The 17,388-nt window shown below is 33.9% G+C and overlaps 1 protein-coding gene across 1 annotated transcript in view; it reads left to right on the forward strand.

The window, feature by feature from the left end:
• Window positions 1-7,957: 7,957 nt before the first annotated feature.
• The window catches only part of LOC139977404 (uncharacterized), a 40,011-nt gene continuing 30,580 nt past the window's right edge, over window positions 7,958-17,388 (forward strand). The window contains exon 1 of the mRNA XM_071986706.1: window positions 7,958-10,063. Coding sequence (XP_071842807.1) covers window positions 9,478-10,063 — 586 coding nt within the window. The 5' untranslated portion in view covers window positions 7,958-9,477. The remainder of the gene's footprint in view (window positions 10,064-17,388) is intronic.

Below are 17,388 nucleotides of genomic sequence, written 5' to 3' on the forward strand. Positions count from 1 at the left end.
ATCAAAATATCCTCTGATATTCAAATCCTTAAAATAATATCTCGTCTATTAATACACGTGCAATACAGTACATTGACTTTGGTGTGGTATCTTATCTCAATTTTTGAGGTAAAATCTTTATCAAGCCACAAGCATCTCTTTTCCGCCGTTTTTTTCTCACTCTTTATTTTCCCTCTTTATAATTGTCCATAATAATTACCGCTGAACCACAATCATTTTTAGAAGTGTTAAAAAATATTCACACCTCTTCGAAGTTTCGTGCTGTTCTGTGTTGATTGGGATACATATTCTCGAATGTCAACTCTTTTTTACCCCATAATTAGCTTCCAGCTATGCAGGGTATAGTATATGGTTGTTTGGTGCTCTTTATATGTGTTATTGTTGTTTAAAAATAATTCGTTATTTTTACTAATTACTGCTAAAATCTTTGCCAGAAGCGTCGACCGTACCACTTACTAGCAATTTTCGCGTAAATGGCGGCCAACCTTGCTCGGGGTCAAGGGTAAAATTGATTACTGTAATGGATAATTTAGGAAAGTACAATGTAAGTGTGTAAGGGTCAACTCGCGCAGGTTGTTGACCAGGTAGAAGGCCTACATGAACCTTGTAGTGGATTGACTCCAATTAACAAAGGACCGCCATCAATCGCCTCATATGTATAATAGCATTTTTCCATTCAAATTTTAGCCACGTTAAATTTTGGAGGCGGATGGTGTAGGGAAGGGGGTGGGTTAATGGCCGGAATGATATATTCTGTAGAAAGAACATTACAAAGGAAATCACAGCGCTTTAAAATATAACGTGTATTTGCGGTACAACTTAAAAAAGTCGAAAATCCTTCAATATTGTTCCATAGCTTGAAAAAGAAAGCACCATTTTGACAATGAGAACCCTCTTTTTTATCAAAATGTTTCCAAAGGGGCCACACTCACTTGGATAATATGCCACCTTAGCCCTTCCCCACCCACGTACAAAAACGGTGGTTGCGTCCCTGCTTGAGCTTATCTAGTATGACAAATAGAGCCAGCATAGCTTTATCTTTACAATATTTATTCTCTTTATTTCGTCCAATATGGACCTTCATCGTTTTTGAAAGAACCAGAATACAAAAGTTGCAAATGTTATAAAAGAATTGAATTTTCATGTATTTCGAACATTTTCCCGAATACTTGAAAACGAAGAAAAGCACTCCCATTTTTTATTTTATATATTATATTATAAGGATTGAGACCTCAACATTCGTAAATAGGGTTCAACTTTAGCGTGTTTTGTGATATTCAACAAAACAGGGTTCTCAAAAGTTGCAGAAAAGATTAGAAGAGAGTCTTATTTGCCTTTTATTTAATTTCTACTTATATCAACGAATTTATCATAATGATTTAAAAATTCGGCCTAGTCACTATGAACACTTGAATTTTGAGAATACAAAGAGATATTGAATACGCGTAAAGTGCATTTGAAAACAATAAGTTAACACTTTAAATATTAATTGTCCCACCTTTACGCCTTCCTTAGACCAAATTCCTTGCCCCTCTTTCTTCCCCTACTTTATTCTACTTATTAACTATATCGGTGTCATATTAAATAATTAGGTAATAATTAATAGGGCAAACAATGGATAAGAAATATTAGATAACAATGCAATTAACGCGACCTTCAAAACCCATTAAGAATAAAATGATTTACATAATTATCATTTCATGTGTTTTGTGATCTTCATTTACAAACGATGAACAAAACCTTTTGGTTTTATAATACCCTTCATTCATTTGCTCAAGTTAATCGTGTGCTTTACAAAAAAAATCTTCTTTGTGATTACCTACAGATATTGTATGTATGTATTTATTGTATGTGTTGTATGTATGTATTGTATATATGTGAAGTATTGTTATGAAAGAACAGTTTCGAAGTCATGTGTCCTATTTACATCTTCCGTCGATCGATTTACAGCTTCCGTTCATTCCTTGTTTCTTCCTTTTGTTTTGTATTCTACTAATGAACCTATATCAATTTTCATTAACCTAATTAGTGAATAATTAACGGGAAAAAACATGGATAAGATAGCATATATAACAATACATTAACAATTAAACCTTCTTTCTGAAATTGAAGACGACTTATTGAGTGGGAATGAAACTTTCCCACGGAGGTACTTTTAGTCTCTGTAAGTTTTTTTTATCTAGACGTTAAAAATAGATCAAAGGTTTCCTTATTCTAAGATGGTACTGATTAACAACAAAATTCAGAGGATGGTGGCAAATGGGATACAACGTGTGGTCATTACATACAACAAATTCTAGTCTCACAGGGAGGGGAGGGAGAGGGAGGGGTTGGGGGTTCTCTTGTGTAGGTTCTCCGGGCGGAGCCGACGGCACAGGGGTGCGCGTTCACCAGTTTTGGAAAAGCTCAAAAGAGATTCTTTTCAGAACTATAGCTATGCAGAGACGATTAAACATTACTAAAGGCGAAGCGAAAAAAAAAAAGTTTTAGAAATCTAGAAATTAATGCGTCACTGAATATAATCCCTATACCTAACTACCGGTATTTCAACTCTAGTGAAGTTGAGGTAAATTATCCATGTTTCGTTCAACTAAAGTATTTCCTTAACGTGTATACCGTTATCAGGTTAAGTTTTAACGACAGTCCCAGCAGTGGCTTCCATCTTCAGTTGTGGTAAAATGGTTCAGTCGAGGGATATTCACATTCAACTGGTGAAGAATTAGACCACTGCTGGAGTTTACACCCCTTTCATGAACCACACAAAAGTCAAGAGTATATATAAGCAAAACATTATGTTTGAGTGGTTAGTCTAAGTATACCCTTGAATGCAGCATTTGACGTCCAACCTTTTTGACAAAAAAATGGGGGAGCACCTCCCCACCCCTACATTGGCTTCAACGACCCCAGTGCCACACCTACCCCTTCATAAAAATGATTCATTCTCATATTGTACTATTAGTATATTTGGGTCCTAAATCCGAATTGAGAATTCCCCCCCCCCCCAAACTTTGAAATCCCGTGCAAGCCACCGCATTGTCCCAGCGTATACAACAGTGGTATATGTGATTATCGGTATAGACAGTTTGATACATCACTATTATTAGTTCTAGCATGCACCATTGAATAACGAAGATTATTTGGCTACATTTTGTATGTAAGTGTGATACGATTTGTTTATAGGATATGCATGTACCGTGTTCCTGTCAAATAGTTCTTAGCATGTGATTATTAGGTTTACGTCGACATATTGACAAACACAAGATCGATAACGGGAACCCAATAGAGATTCAGTAACTTAAACAAGAATATAACTTTAACATCAAGACGAACGAGATAGGAAACATAGTAAACATAAGGAAAGTGAAATCAAATACATTTATGAATATGATTGAGAATACGTGGAAACAACGAAAAAGAGTGACAACACAAAACAAGAAACAACATCATTACGAACAAGAATGAAAGCATGGACTAGGATATGTAAACAAGGAGCAAGAATGAAAACACAAAACAAGAAACAACATCATAACGAAAACAAGAATGAGAACCTGAACATGAACTAGGATATGTAAACAAGGAGCAAGAATGAAAACACAAAACAAGAAACAACATCATAACGAAACAAGAATGAGAACATGAACATGAACTAGGATATGTAAACAAGGAGTAAGAATGAAAACACAAAACAAGAAACAACATCATAACGAAAACAAGAATGAGAACATGAACATGAACATGAACTAGGATATGAAAACAAGGAGTAAGAATGAAAACACAAAACAAGAAACAACATCATAACGAAAACAAGAATGAGAACATGAACATGAACTAGGATATGAAAACAAGGAGCAAGAATGAAAACACAAAACAAGAAACAACATCATAACGAAAACAAGAATGAGAACATGAACATGAAATAGGATATAAAAACAAGGAGCAAGAATGAAAACACAAAACAAGAAACAACATCATAACGAAAACAAGAATGAGAACCTGAACATGAACTAGGATATGAAAACAAGGAGTAAGAATGAAAACACAAAACAAGAAACAACATCATAACGAAAACAAGAATGAGAACATGAACATGAACTAGGATATGAAAACAAGGAGTAAGAATGAAAACACAAAACAAGAAACAACATCATTATGAAACAAGAATGAGAACATGAACATGAACTAGGATATGTAAACAAGGAGCAAGAATGAAAACACAAAACAAGAAACAACATCATAACGAAAACAAGAATGAGAACATGAACATGAACTAGGATATGAAAACAAGGAGCAAGAATGAAAACACAAAACAAGAAACAACATCATAACGAAAACAAGAATGAGAACATGAACATGAACTAGGATATGTAAACAAGGAGCAAGAATGAAAACACAAAACAAGAAACAACATCATAACGAAACAAGAATGAGAACATGAACATGAACTAGGATATGTAAACAAGGAGCAAGAATGAAAACACAAAACAAGAAACAACATCATAACGAAAACAAGAATGAGAACATGAACATGAACTAGGATATGAAAACAAGGAGCAAGAATGGAAACACAAAACAAGAAACAACATCATAACGAAAACAAGAATGAGAACCTGAACATGAACTAGGATATGAAAACAAGGAGTAAGAATGAAAACACAAAACAAGAAACAACATCATAACGAAAACAAGAATGAGAACATGAACATGAACTAGGATATGAAAACAAGGAGCAAGAATGAAAACACAAAACAAGAAACAACATCATAACGAAAACAAGAATGAGAACATGAACATGAACTAGGATATGTAACCAAGGAGTAAGAATGAAAACACAAAACAAGAAACAACATCATAACGAAAACAAGAATGAGAACATGAACATGAACTAGGATATGAAAACAAGGAGTAAGAATGAAAACACAAAACAAGAAACAACATCATAACGAAGCAAAAATGAGAACAGAATAATATACGAAACATAAACACATCTAATCAAAGATCATACATAAAATAGTGTAGTTATATTGGTGAAACGTTCACGCAGGATAACATACGAGGACTAGACAGAGGTAATTACAGACACTACATTGAGTTACTGATATTAATATTGGTATAACTAAGAAATGTATATGGGATCATATACAACACAAAAAGAAAGCTAATTTAAGACAATATTTCAAGGTTCTCTTATACAAATATTGGTAAGGAAAGAAGAAATATTCAAGCAGGATAATATACGAGGCATAACTACAGCTAATTCATAACAATACATCATTATGTTAGTATTATGATTATTGGCATTACAAATAAAGACAAACGGGATAATATACGAACGAAAAAAAACAGGTAAAAATTAATGACAAACATACCGAGTATTAAATTATGAAGTCCAACATTTCCGTGAGGATAATGACGTCATCGCTTACCAACACAAAATTGGTAAAAATGTAGAACATAGGGCCATGGACCACCCCTTGAGACTTTATGCAACATAGCATATCTCATTGAAAGGTTAATAGATTATCCCACGAAAAAGATTTAATTCTAAAAGTGAAATGAATAGCGACTATTTTTGACAAAAATTCAAGAAGAAGACGAAAAAAATGGGAAAGTAGGGCATCTACTTAAGTAGGGCACCTCCCTCCCAGGTCACAAATAGTGTTCATAGAAGGTGACCCGTAAATTCACTACCCTCCAATAAAATATAACTATATGTGTACATCTTCAAGGATATTAATATATATATATAAATATAACTAGTTTATATTTAAAATATTTTCTGATAACGATCTTGAGATTAAGTCATGCGCTAAGGGCGTGTAAAGCATAAATTGGCAGAATCAAAATATTTCAAATATTTTAGGTTAATTTTAAATAGTTTGGTGTCATTCGCCCATGGTTATTATGATTATGAGCTATATATATATATATATATATATATATATATATATATATATATATATATATATATATATATATATATATATTTATATATACATATATATATATATATATATATATATATTTATATATATATATATATGTATATATATATATATATATATATATATATATATATATATATATATATATATATATATATATATATATATACGTTTATATATTTATATAAATCAGCGCTATTTTGTGGTGACGTGTTGTACTACCAATTAAACCTCGCCCAATGTCTCAATTAACTCGAACGAAAACAGTTGCAAACCAAATTTTCGAAATGATTGTGGCCTTAATTTCCGGGTAACATCTTTAGGACATACAGATATAGAGCACCGAACCCTCCTGGAGTCTTTGTTGTGGTAATTTGACCTGAGCAACCCAAGGGTATGAAAACCGCCAGCAATTCAAAATTTTAGGCTATATCGAAAAGGAAAATAAATAACAAAATTAAAATACAGTTAAAAGATATAAATATCGATAACTTTGGTCGTTTTTTCCTTGACGTTTAACTTAGTTTTTGGAATGACAGACCCCAACTCTTCTAGTCCAACCCCCCTCTCTACAACCTAGTTAGAAGAAAAGATTTGAGTATTTCATGCAATATTAGAACATTTCATTTTTCATTATCTTTTTATTTTGAAAATCAATCATGTTTCCAGATTCATTCATTTTTTTCTATCAAACTTTAAAAATCTATATATTTCCGATCATACATGATCATAACGCGTACATGATCATAACGCGCTTTGTTCAAAATGTATTTATGGCGCGAGGATTTGAATGAGAGGTTTCACGAAAATGTTGATATTTACGTATAAGGTGTTGGGAGGCAGTTCATTAAAATATTCAACATCATTAAGCATAAATTCATATATTAAATGCATCAGTCATATCATTTTGACATTCACTGAGCCGGGAGGATGCTTCGTTTATTATGACTTGCAGGGACATCACAGAACCGTTTAAAATCTCCCTTAAAGGGATCTATATAAAATGAACGAAATATAGAACGCAGTATTGCAACATCTGTTCAAGAAATCCGTTACGTTTTCCAGAAGTTACGGCCATTTTAACATATGATCATTAATTGCGAGTATCTTTTTTAATGCAATCCCATACCAAGACGTACGCACTGACAATGTGTTACATTTCAATTTCCATTAACAAAATTTTCTGAGTTAATTCTAAGTAAGTTTTTATTGGTGACAATTCACTTTTTTGGGGGGCTTTCAGTGTTGTAAACAATGCAATTTCGTTACTATCTATCGATAACAGCCCTTATAGCAAAGACATGCATATATGACCTTCGCTAGACCTGAAAAACCCACATGAACGTATTTTGGAAATTTGAATATCAAACCTTCAAACTTTGGTTTTAAGCTTAGATCCCTTTTATCGTCAAACGTCTCACAAAATGAGTTTGTCACATTAGCCCCGGCCTACAAAGAAAGGGATTGTACCTTTACATAACTAATTTGTCATGCCCGACTCAATGGAAACAAAATTATTCGCATTGGTAATAATGTAAGCATCACTGTAAGATTAGCGGATGCTATTTATATCGAATTTGTCAGTTTATGATCTCATCCAACTCCCTAGTAACATCCGTAATCACCCCTCTTTTGGAAATGGTATCTTCCTTTCCATGTTACTGTCTGTTTCAATCATGACTTAAACGTCAAATTCTTTCTCCTCCATTTTTTCCCTCTTAACCTCTTTGTGAGTTAAGTCTACGTGTTTTAAAGGGGTCTTCCTCTCTCTTATACGTGAAGCAAAATAAAGTCCAGGGATCAAAACTTGAAGCCCGCTCAAAGGTTCCGTTCGTCACCAAATTATAGTTCAAATTTAATATTACCTATATATGCTTGTAACTTTAATTTCCGGAATGGTTGTTTTATTTTTTCCGGAATTGCTGGTTAGTTAACAAATGATTTCAAAACATGATCAAAGTTTTGAGAACTAGTGTAGGGACGGACGTAAGGAATCAATAAATAAACACGGGGAACCATGGAACGCCGATTGAAAAAAATGTGGATGTCAGCGAGCGTGGATAGACAGAAGTTGCAGAAGGTCTTTAAGGAGAATCCATGCTGGGGTTAGCGACGGTGGTCGGGGGATCCCTGATTTCTCTGAGTTTATCAACCCATTTAACGGCAATGAACGGATTCGATCATTAGGTAGTTAGAGAACTTTACTAAGAGACGGAGGAGGAGTGTACAAGGTTATAACTGGATTGATTGTCGGGAACTGCTGCTTCGGGAAAACAGGGGTTACAAGTTTTGTTTTACAAAAGGAAGGAAACTTTCTATATTTCTCTTTGGTTCAAGATGATGGACAAACTATTTTTTGCCGACAGGGAGAGTTTGACATAGATGGAGAACGTGTTGAAATCTGTAACAGCTGTGTGATACATACAAACGAACGGACAATTAAACATTTGGTTAAAAGATTAATCAATTCCAAGTCGCCATTTCGCCCCCAATTTTGGGATGATACAGTGGCAACTCAATTTAATATCTTCATCTTCAGAGAAACATAAAGAAGATTTATATTTATATTTATACTTATATATTTATATGTATATATTTGGTTTATGCATTAACTTTTTATATCTTTGCGGCATTTGAATTTTCAAGAACGTTTACCCGGAACTTTTGAGTTACTTTAATAGATATTTCTTCTTGAATGGGCCAAACACATAGCTGTTACCCAAGTTTGCAAGAGTTTATTTTCACTCGCCTTTATACATTTACTTCGAGTTACTTTGACAAATTTCCTTCTATTGAAATCAATAGTGAACAGAATATTTTTGAATTTTTTATAATCCTGGAATTAGCAGAACTAATTTTTTTGTTTCCTGATACTTTCAACAACGTTCCATTTTGGTACTGCTTTTCTTGCGTGGTTAGGTCAATAAGGAGGAACACAATTATTTTTCTTCCAGAAGAGACCGAATCTGTGATCAAAATTCAGATAAACCAGTTTTGAATTCTCCAGGATCATTTCTACTTTACCGAGGAAACAAATATTTTGTCTGAAATTCGTCAAAACATTAAATTGAGATTGGCAGTTACAGATCTCAGACAAATCTCAAGAAATTTGAGTTGAAAATCGCTTTCGACAAACAATTGGAAACATTTCTTTGTACGAACCAGCTGGAGAGAAAAATTGTCGAGCTTTAATGGAATTTGAAAAATTCTTACCAAAACGGAAACTCTTATTTCATATTTGTGTGTAAAATCGCGCAAACCTAATAGCTTTTAGGTTTATAGATATTGTAGTAATTGTTATGAAGAAGAAGACCGTTCATTTTTTGGGGGAGGAAAACTTCGAAAGCAAATAATTTTATGTTGCTCTTTAGAAGCTGTATCACAAATTTAAACTAAAGTTACAAACCAGTTAAATTTTTAACTGAAAACAACAAAGAAGTCATCTTTTGCAGCTTCTATATTACATCTTGTTCTCTTCCTATTCGAAGGGAAGAGAATTCAGCTAAAGTTGACCCTCTCTGAGCATAATATTGCGATGGTTTTACGTACTTGGGAAAGAACTCGTTCCAATTCTCGCGAGATGCATAGCGTTGCTTTGCCAACAAAGAATTTGATACCTGTTTATGCTCCTAATACCCCAGTGATGCCCAAGAGAACGGACCCCCGTTATGGTACCTTGGTGTGCCCACCTTTTATGCCAGGGTATGGCACAAGCTTACCAGTATATCCATATAGAAAAACTGACTCAACCGCGTTTGGCACGCAGGGTTCACCATCTACGCCCGGTAGCAGGCAAACGGTAGATGCGAATACTGTTAAGACCAGTTCCGCGAATCTTGTCGAAAACACCCAGAGATATAGCCCATCACAGATTTCACCCAAACGGAATGGATTTTCAATTAATGAGTTACTGCATGATAACGATAACCTTAAAAGGAAAACGCATAGAGACGAAAGGGAAGAAAATCGAAATAATATGGGTATTTCACCCTCAACTCTTTGTTGTCAAGGTAATACGCACGAGGACAAAAAACTGCTCGAAAAGTGTAAAACATTGGACAGATTGGGAAAAAGTGAATTTCCAAGAAGAACTATGCCGGAAGTTATGGAGAGGATAAGAGGTAAGAATAATTCTTGACATGATGTCATTATAAATACAAATTTTATTATTTCAAGTGAAAAATTCAAATTTAGTAGGCTTATTATATCTTTTAATGTATACTTAATACCCTAGCACTCAAAATAGAATACTTAAAAATCCATTAAAACAATAAAACGGAATAATACAAAGTAAAAACAAAAATGAGAACATTAAAGAAAAATTAAAATTAAAAAACATTTACCTCGGTGCATTTTTTTTTGATGAAGCATATTCTATTGTTTCAAATATATTGCGTTATTTCTTCACTATGGAATAATACAATCAGAGGTCGTTAAAATTAATTGTTAAGAAAGCCGGAATCGAATGTACTAACTTACGTAATGTTTGGATTTTATTTAATTCAGATCAAACGTGTTAAACCCTTCACGTCAATTTGTTGCAATATTCTATAATCTTTCTCATTTTAATTTGAAATTTAATAATAATAATCATAATAATAATAATAATAACAATAATAGTAATGTTACGTTTTTTTCTTTGAGATTTTATTTTTGCGCTATTAAAGGTATTGAGAATGAGCTTGTCATGAAACAAAGATACCCATATGCCAATATCGAACGGTTCTTAATGCAAATTATCAATGTTTATTTGTCCAGTTCCAGACATTATATCCAGTCCATCGATTATTTCTGACATTAAAATTTAAATGACAAAAGTGAGACATATTTCTAGATTTTTGTTGCACAAAAGTGCTCATTTATTGATGAATTATTATCGACAACATTTGATTAAAGGTTTCGTCGCCCAGACACTTGAGTGTTACTCATATGCCTAAAAGTACAAACGGAAACCTTCCATTTTTCTATCCTAAATTATTTGAAATGAAATCAGGGAATGGTTATGCAAATGAATTGCAAATTTAAAGGAGTTTTCGTATCTAAAACATATAGAAAATAGATGCCAACCGATGAAAACAAATATCATTTAATATTTCTTGCTGAGTAAGGCGATTTAGCTTTTATGTTATACTGTATCAACTAAGTCCTTATCAACTACAGGATAGACCGACTGAACCATTTTATCTTGTCATTTTAATATTGCAAATGGAAAATCTAAGGCTTATATATCAAAATTTGAATTCATCTTTATGGTTTTGGATCTTTCCGTTTGTGTTATTTTTGGATCTGATAGGGGAAGGTGATGAGTAGGTTTATAGGAAAATAATGATTGTTTCCTTGTTACAACCCGCGATTTTCATTATTTTCTCACGCTTCGGGTATCTGAGAAGGTTCTCAATTTTTATTAGTTCTAGAGAGGAAATTAAGCAATGTAGGTATTTAAGTTGATAGTTCAAACGATATCAGGAAATTATTAAATTTGCATTTTTCTTTGGAGATTTAATTCCTCTAACAAAATTATTAACTTATAAAACAAACCTTTTATCTTTTGTCTCAAGTAGCCTACTTCGAATATGTAAATTGCGATTTTTATATTTCGGTATTAATGTTTCAAACATTTACCATTTCTTTGAAATCTATCAATTCAGTCGCACTTTTGTTTTAGAAATAGCCCGTTCGCACCTGAGTTGCCCATCACCGGAAATATGTTATCTAGTCTGGTCACGAAATGTTTGTAGTTTTCTATTTTCCTTGTTATGAAATGGGCGGGTTGCTAAATCAAAATGCTGTATATTTTCCAAATCCTTACAGCGTTTCTATCCTGAACTCAAGAACCTGAATAATAAATTAAAATAAAACCATTTATTTTCAGAGAGTGCTGTTGCACGTAAATATGTATAAATATACTCTAGATTTATTATAGAAATTATAGAAATGATGAAATTATCCAGAACAGCATTTTTTTGGCGCGTTAAGGTGGGAGAAATTTTGTGAGGGCTGTGGAAGGGGGGAGGGGGGGGGGGGTCGAACATGAAATGTTCGTATTTATTAAGATTGTAATACTGCTATGACCATTAAATTATTGAAGCTATAAGTTCCAATATGACAATTCATGAATTTGAGAAAAACAAATGGTAACCTATATGAGCCTCATTTCATTTCAATTTCTATAGGATTATTGCTAATGTAACAATTATAACCACATCTTAAAGAAAGCTACGTTTTGTAGAAATCACAGCAACATAGCAACCATAAATAAATTCGGAAATGAATTTTTTACTATTCCATTATTTCACTTTCCTATATGAACATGGACGTATTTATATTGGCACTTTTTTCAATTTATACTTAAGCCAGGTTCAATCAAAATGCCATCATCAGTTGTAAGAGTCTATTAACAGCAATAATTAAGACATTAACTCTAAACTAAGCATGATATACGCCTATAACCTGCAGACCGAGTTCACTAGGTTCAAAGTTCATTTCTTATGCCATAATCGCAGCGTAGGAGGGTAGTGGCCTGTGATTGGTCAAAGAGTACGACCATGATATTTTTCATTAATTATATCTGGTCTTTTCCATATACGGAAAAAAATTATTTGAAAATCAAACGCTTACGTGTATATTAATAAGTATAAATTGATTAGACTCAATAACACGAATATGCTATTTTTTCTCGCTGTATTTAAATTTTATCACGACCCTAAAATAATTTTACCATTTCTTTCCTTCCCTATTTCGGGTTGAACATATTATTTTTATTTTTATTATTGTTAACGTTATTATAATGACTGAAAGATTAACACAGCCTAATGTTATAACTATACTGCAGTTATGATCGGTAGGTAAAGTAACGGTTTTGAGGGAGAAATAGTAACAATTATCCGTATATAGTTCGGTATGTATCGAGCAATAACTTGACATGAAAAACAGCCAAAACCTGATCTTGTTTTGGTCAGCTGTTTTTATCACACGACAACATACGAAACATTGCGAAACTAACACTAATAGAATCATCCATATAAAAAGAGATGTTCCAGCTATGTGCTAAAAGAAGAAACACGAAAAAAGAAAGAAAGGGGAGAGGAATATATGCCAATCAATTTCAAAGAAAAAGAACCGACTTGGGATAAATAAAATCTTGTCTCGAGGAAAGAAAATTCGTGCTGAGAGTCCCGGCGAGCTCGAGTGTGAAACGCCCCGTAACGGGGAGCAGCGGGGAGCTATGGCGGACACTAACCCTTCGGGCTCATGTTTACGGACGCTACACAGGTAACATAAAAGTAGTTACGTGTTAGTAGAGTCTATACATCAAACGACGTCGCTTCTGTTTGCAAAACGTTACTAACCAGGTGACTCGATAGTAAGAGACCTGAAAAATTACGAAAACGGGATTTTTTTCACCCGTTTTGTATTATTGCCATAACTGGCTTTTGAGATCTTATACCTGCCATTACTGAAAAAAGGAGAAAATATTTATTAACATTTATATAATGTACGTACACAGGATTATTCTTTTTGTTGCAGTAATTAAGCACTTTCATTAAAATTGTCTTTTCTCTCTCGACTTCTAAATATTCAATTCTCGTTCTTTTGACTTTTGAAATTGTCTGCTTTATAAATGTTCGCTATTCGGCAGAAATCTCACCTCGTAAATTACCATTTATTACAAAAAAATAAATCACCGTTTTATTTTGAGTTAAGCTCGACACCAAAATCAATAAACAACTTTTCTAAACCGTTTTTAACTTTCACTACCATTGATATTTAACAAAGATTCTATAATTCTCTTGTAAATTCTTTTAATACCAGAATAAATGTTATATATAGCCCTTACGTATGAGCTTTGGGGATTCACTCAAATATTCTCTTCATATTTGATAATAATGCAGACATTACGAAATTAAATATTGACTATAATATTTTTCTCAAAAAACAACTCTTTTTAAACTATTTTATTTACTACTGAAAGGAATTTTGAACTTTCCAGTTCAACACTGTGGGCTAATATATTCCTCTGTGAATTTTTGGTTGGCAAATTTTGGACAGAATAATTATTTCAGAATAATGGTTGCATTGTTCCGATGAGCGCAATCGAGTACAACTGATTACAACATTTGCTAAAATCTTACGATCGAGTCACGATTCTGTATGAACTTAACTTAATTATGTTACCAGAAAAGAAAAACATATATACGACATTAATACTCCACATACTTAACTAATTATTTTATTTAAGCTCTTTTATTTAAGTTTTTGTCTAGCTTGAATCAACATATCGTTTACATAATCTCTAATTGTAATCAATATTGATATACAGTCAATAATCATAATCAATATCCGAATATAATGGATAAATTTATTCCTTCAACCTTTCCCCTCCCTCCCCGCCCCCATCAGATCGCTCACCCAATCAATTCCTCTATTTGTGTTCAATACACCACAAGTAAATGTTTCCGTTAAATGAATGAAACATGAATGAACCAACAAATTACTCTTTTTCATCCTTAATTCCGCTGTCTTCTTCAAACAGTTGCTACAAACCAGTCCTTTTAATTGTAAGAAAAACAAACCCCATCAGTTTGCAAGATTAATGACGTCAGAACATACAACGTTTAATTCAATAGAATTTGTGAAAAATCTCCAATTCGCAAAAACAAGTGTCCTAAAAAAATTGCTAATTTTCTCACATAATTTTCCTCAACTTTAAATTATCGTCTTCCAATCTGAGTCTGTAATCTGTAAATCTCTTCTCATATTTAAATTTTTGTAATTATATATCGCTTGTCCAAACCTATAGAGTGCTCTTGGAACGTTAAGAAGAAAACAATTAATAGTGAAGGTGCTGTGGTCAATTAATATTAAAGTTGTGCATTTTTTGTTGCATTTGTAACAATCTATAGTGACCAATTAGCTGATAACTGGTTAATATCTTTCTTTAGTTCACAAATGTCGCACCAACAACGCTGGACTTTGATATAAGACTTTCTTAAGATGAAACACTACAGAAGTTACTTAGCTTTGTGGAACAGAAGTTGTTTTATGTGTTTTCAATTAAATTGTTAATGACACGCTTAACAGGAGAAAACAGATCAAAGTAAATTCGAACCGCGTTTTATTTTGATGTACTTGTTCACTCATGTTCATTATTTGGTTAAGAAAGAGTGGTACAAAGTTAAAACCTGCCACAAATGCAGCCACATTTTTTTATTGATTTGAAGGCCATTTCAGTTACATTTTATTCTAACACATACAGACAGACACATACACACAGATAGACACACAGAGGAAACACGCATAGTCTACAACTGTATCTATATTACAACTACTAAAACCAGATAGTTTCAAATCATTATCTACACTCTTAATTACAAAGAGAGGAGGATTCCCTCTTGAAAGACTTCTCATTTGGGTAGTGAATTTTAATCTTTTCTTTGGAGTTAATTTTTGCAACTTAAGTTACAATTGAGTGAATACATTCACCACTTTTAGAATTCCATTGTCAACAAACCACTCAGTAATAACGTCTATATATGCTTTCCTGAAAATGAATTAACCACCCCCCTCAAGACCCCCCTCCCCCTCCCGGACACTCTCGATGATTGACGTTTCACTTGAATTGAAAGATTGAGTTCTCACTTGTTGAGATTAACAAAAACTCTGCCATACAAAAGTAGCCCCCTTAACGCCCATCTCGCCCCCTCCCCACTGCCCGCCCCCTCCCCACTTCCCCCTCCCCACTCCCCCCTCTCCACTGCCACTATCGCCCTGCTACCGTACACACGAATCATGGTCATATGTACAAATCCAACTGCAAGTGTGTCCATGTCTGACACAGGGTTACAATATACCTGCAAATACGCGCTTCGTGATTTAGAAAAAGTGTATATTTTAAATAACACAGAAAGCTCTAAGCTAACTGCTATGGCTTAGTCTCACAGTCATGAAACAAATAATGCTTGAAACGGAACCAGGACACTTCGCCCAACAACCATTTCGCCCAACAACCATTTCGCCCAACTACCATTTCGCCCAACCAGCCTGGTCATTTCGCCCAACCAGCCTGGTCATTTCGCCCAACCAGCATGGTCATTTCGCCCAACCATCATAGTCATTTCGCCCAACCAGCATGGTCATTTCGTCCAACCAGCATGGTCATTTCGCCCAACCTTATTTTTACTAATATTCAGTCAGAATAATATTACTGTTTATATTTCACTAGTTCAATTTGATTTATTTTGGGTTAGGTTACTTCGTAATAGCCTAAGTGAGGTCCGCTCGATATCGATCGGAGTCTGAGCAGTTATTTCGGGTATAATGGGAGGATTACACTACTTTAGGCGTTTACGCGTACAATGGAAGTTTTATTATTATACAAACACAGGGGAATCGGTCTTCATAAAAACCTATCAAACCTTACACCTAAAACACTGATCCATCCTACTGACTAACAATTCCCGAACGTTTCCTTATTAAATTGAAAAAATATATAAAACCCGTCCGTAATATTGAATTACTATATTTAATCAATGTAACCACTTTATCAATGTAACCACATATGTAATCACATATGTAATCAATATGTAATCAATTCATATTTAATCAAGGTTGGGCGATATGACCGGACTGGTTGGGCGAAATGACCAGGCTGGTTGGGCGAAATGACCAGAAGTGACTAGAAAGCCTTGAAACAAACGCTTTCTAGTCACTTCGCCCAACAACCATTTCGCCCAACTGCCATTTCGCCCAACCAGCCTGGTCATTTCGCCCAACCAGCCTGGTCATTTCGCCCAACCAGCATGGTCATTTCGCCCAACCATCATAGTCATTTCGCCCAACTAGCATGGTCATTTCGCCCAACCGTGTTGGTCATTTCGCCCAACCTTATTTTTACTAATATTCAGTCAGAATAATATTACTTTTTCTATTCCACTAGTTCAATTTGATTTATTTTGGGTTAGGTACTTCGTAATAGGTAAATAAAAAAGTGAGGTCCGCTCGATATCGATCGGAGTCTGAGCAGTTATTTCGGGTATAATGGGAGGATTACACTACTTTAGGCGTTTACGCATACAATGGGAGTTATATTATTATACAAACACAGGGGAATCGGTCTTCATAAAAACCTATCAAACCTAACCCCTAAAACACTGATCCATCCTGCTGACTAACAATTCCCGAACGTTTCCTTATTAAATTGAAAAAAAAAAAATATATAAAACCCGTCCGTAATATTGAATTACTATATTTAATCAATGTAACCACTTTATCAATGTAACCACATATGTAATCACATATGTAATCAATTTAACCACGACTTCAAGTTTCCTTAATACTCGGTTCGTATCCCGTAACGTTAACAATTCCCGAACGTTTACTATATCAAACCTATCAAACCTAACCCCTAAAACACTGATCCATCCTCAAAATTCCTTAATATTCGGTT

The sequence above is a fragment of the Apostichopus japonicus genome, chromosome 12 (genome assembly GCF_037975245.1).
Source record: "Apostichopus japonicus isolate 1M-3 chromosome 12, ASM3797524v1, whole genome shotgun sequence".
Taxonomy (NCBI): domain Eukaryota; kingdom Metazoa; phylum Echinodermata; class Holothuroidea; order Aspidochirotida; family Stichopodidae; genus Apostichopus; species Apostichopus japonicus.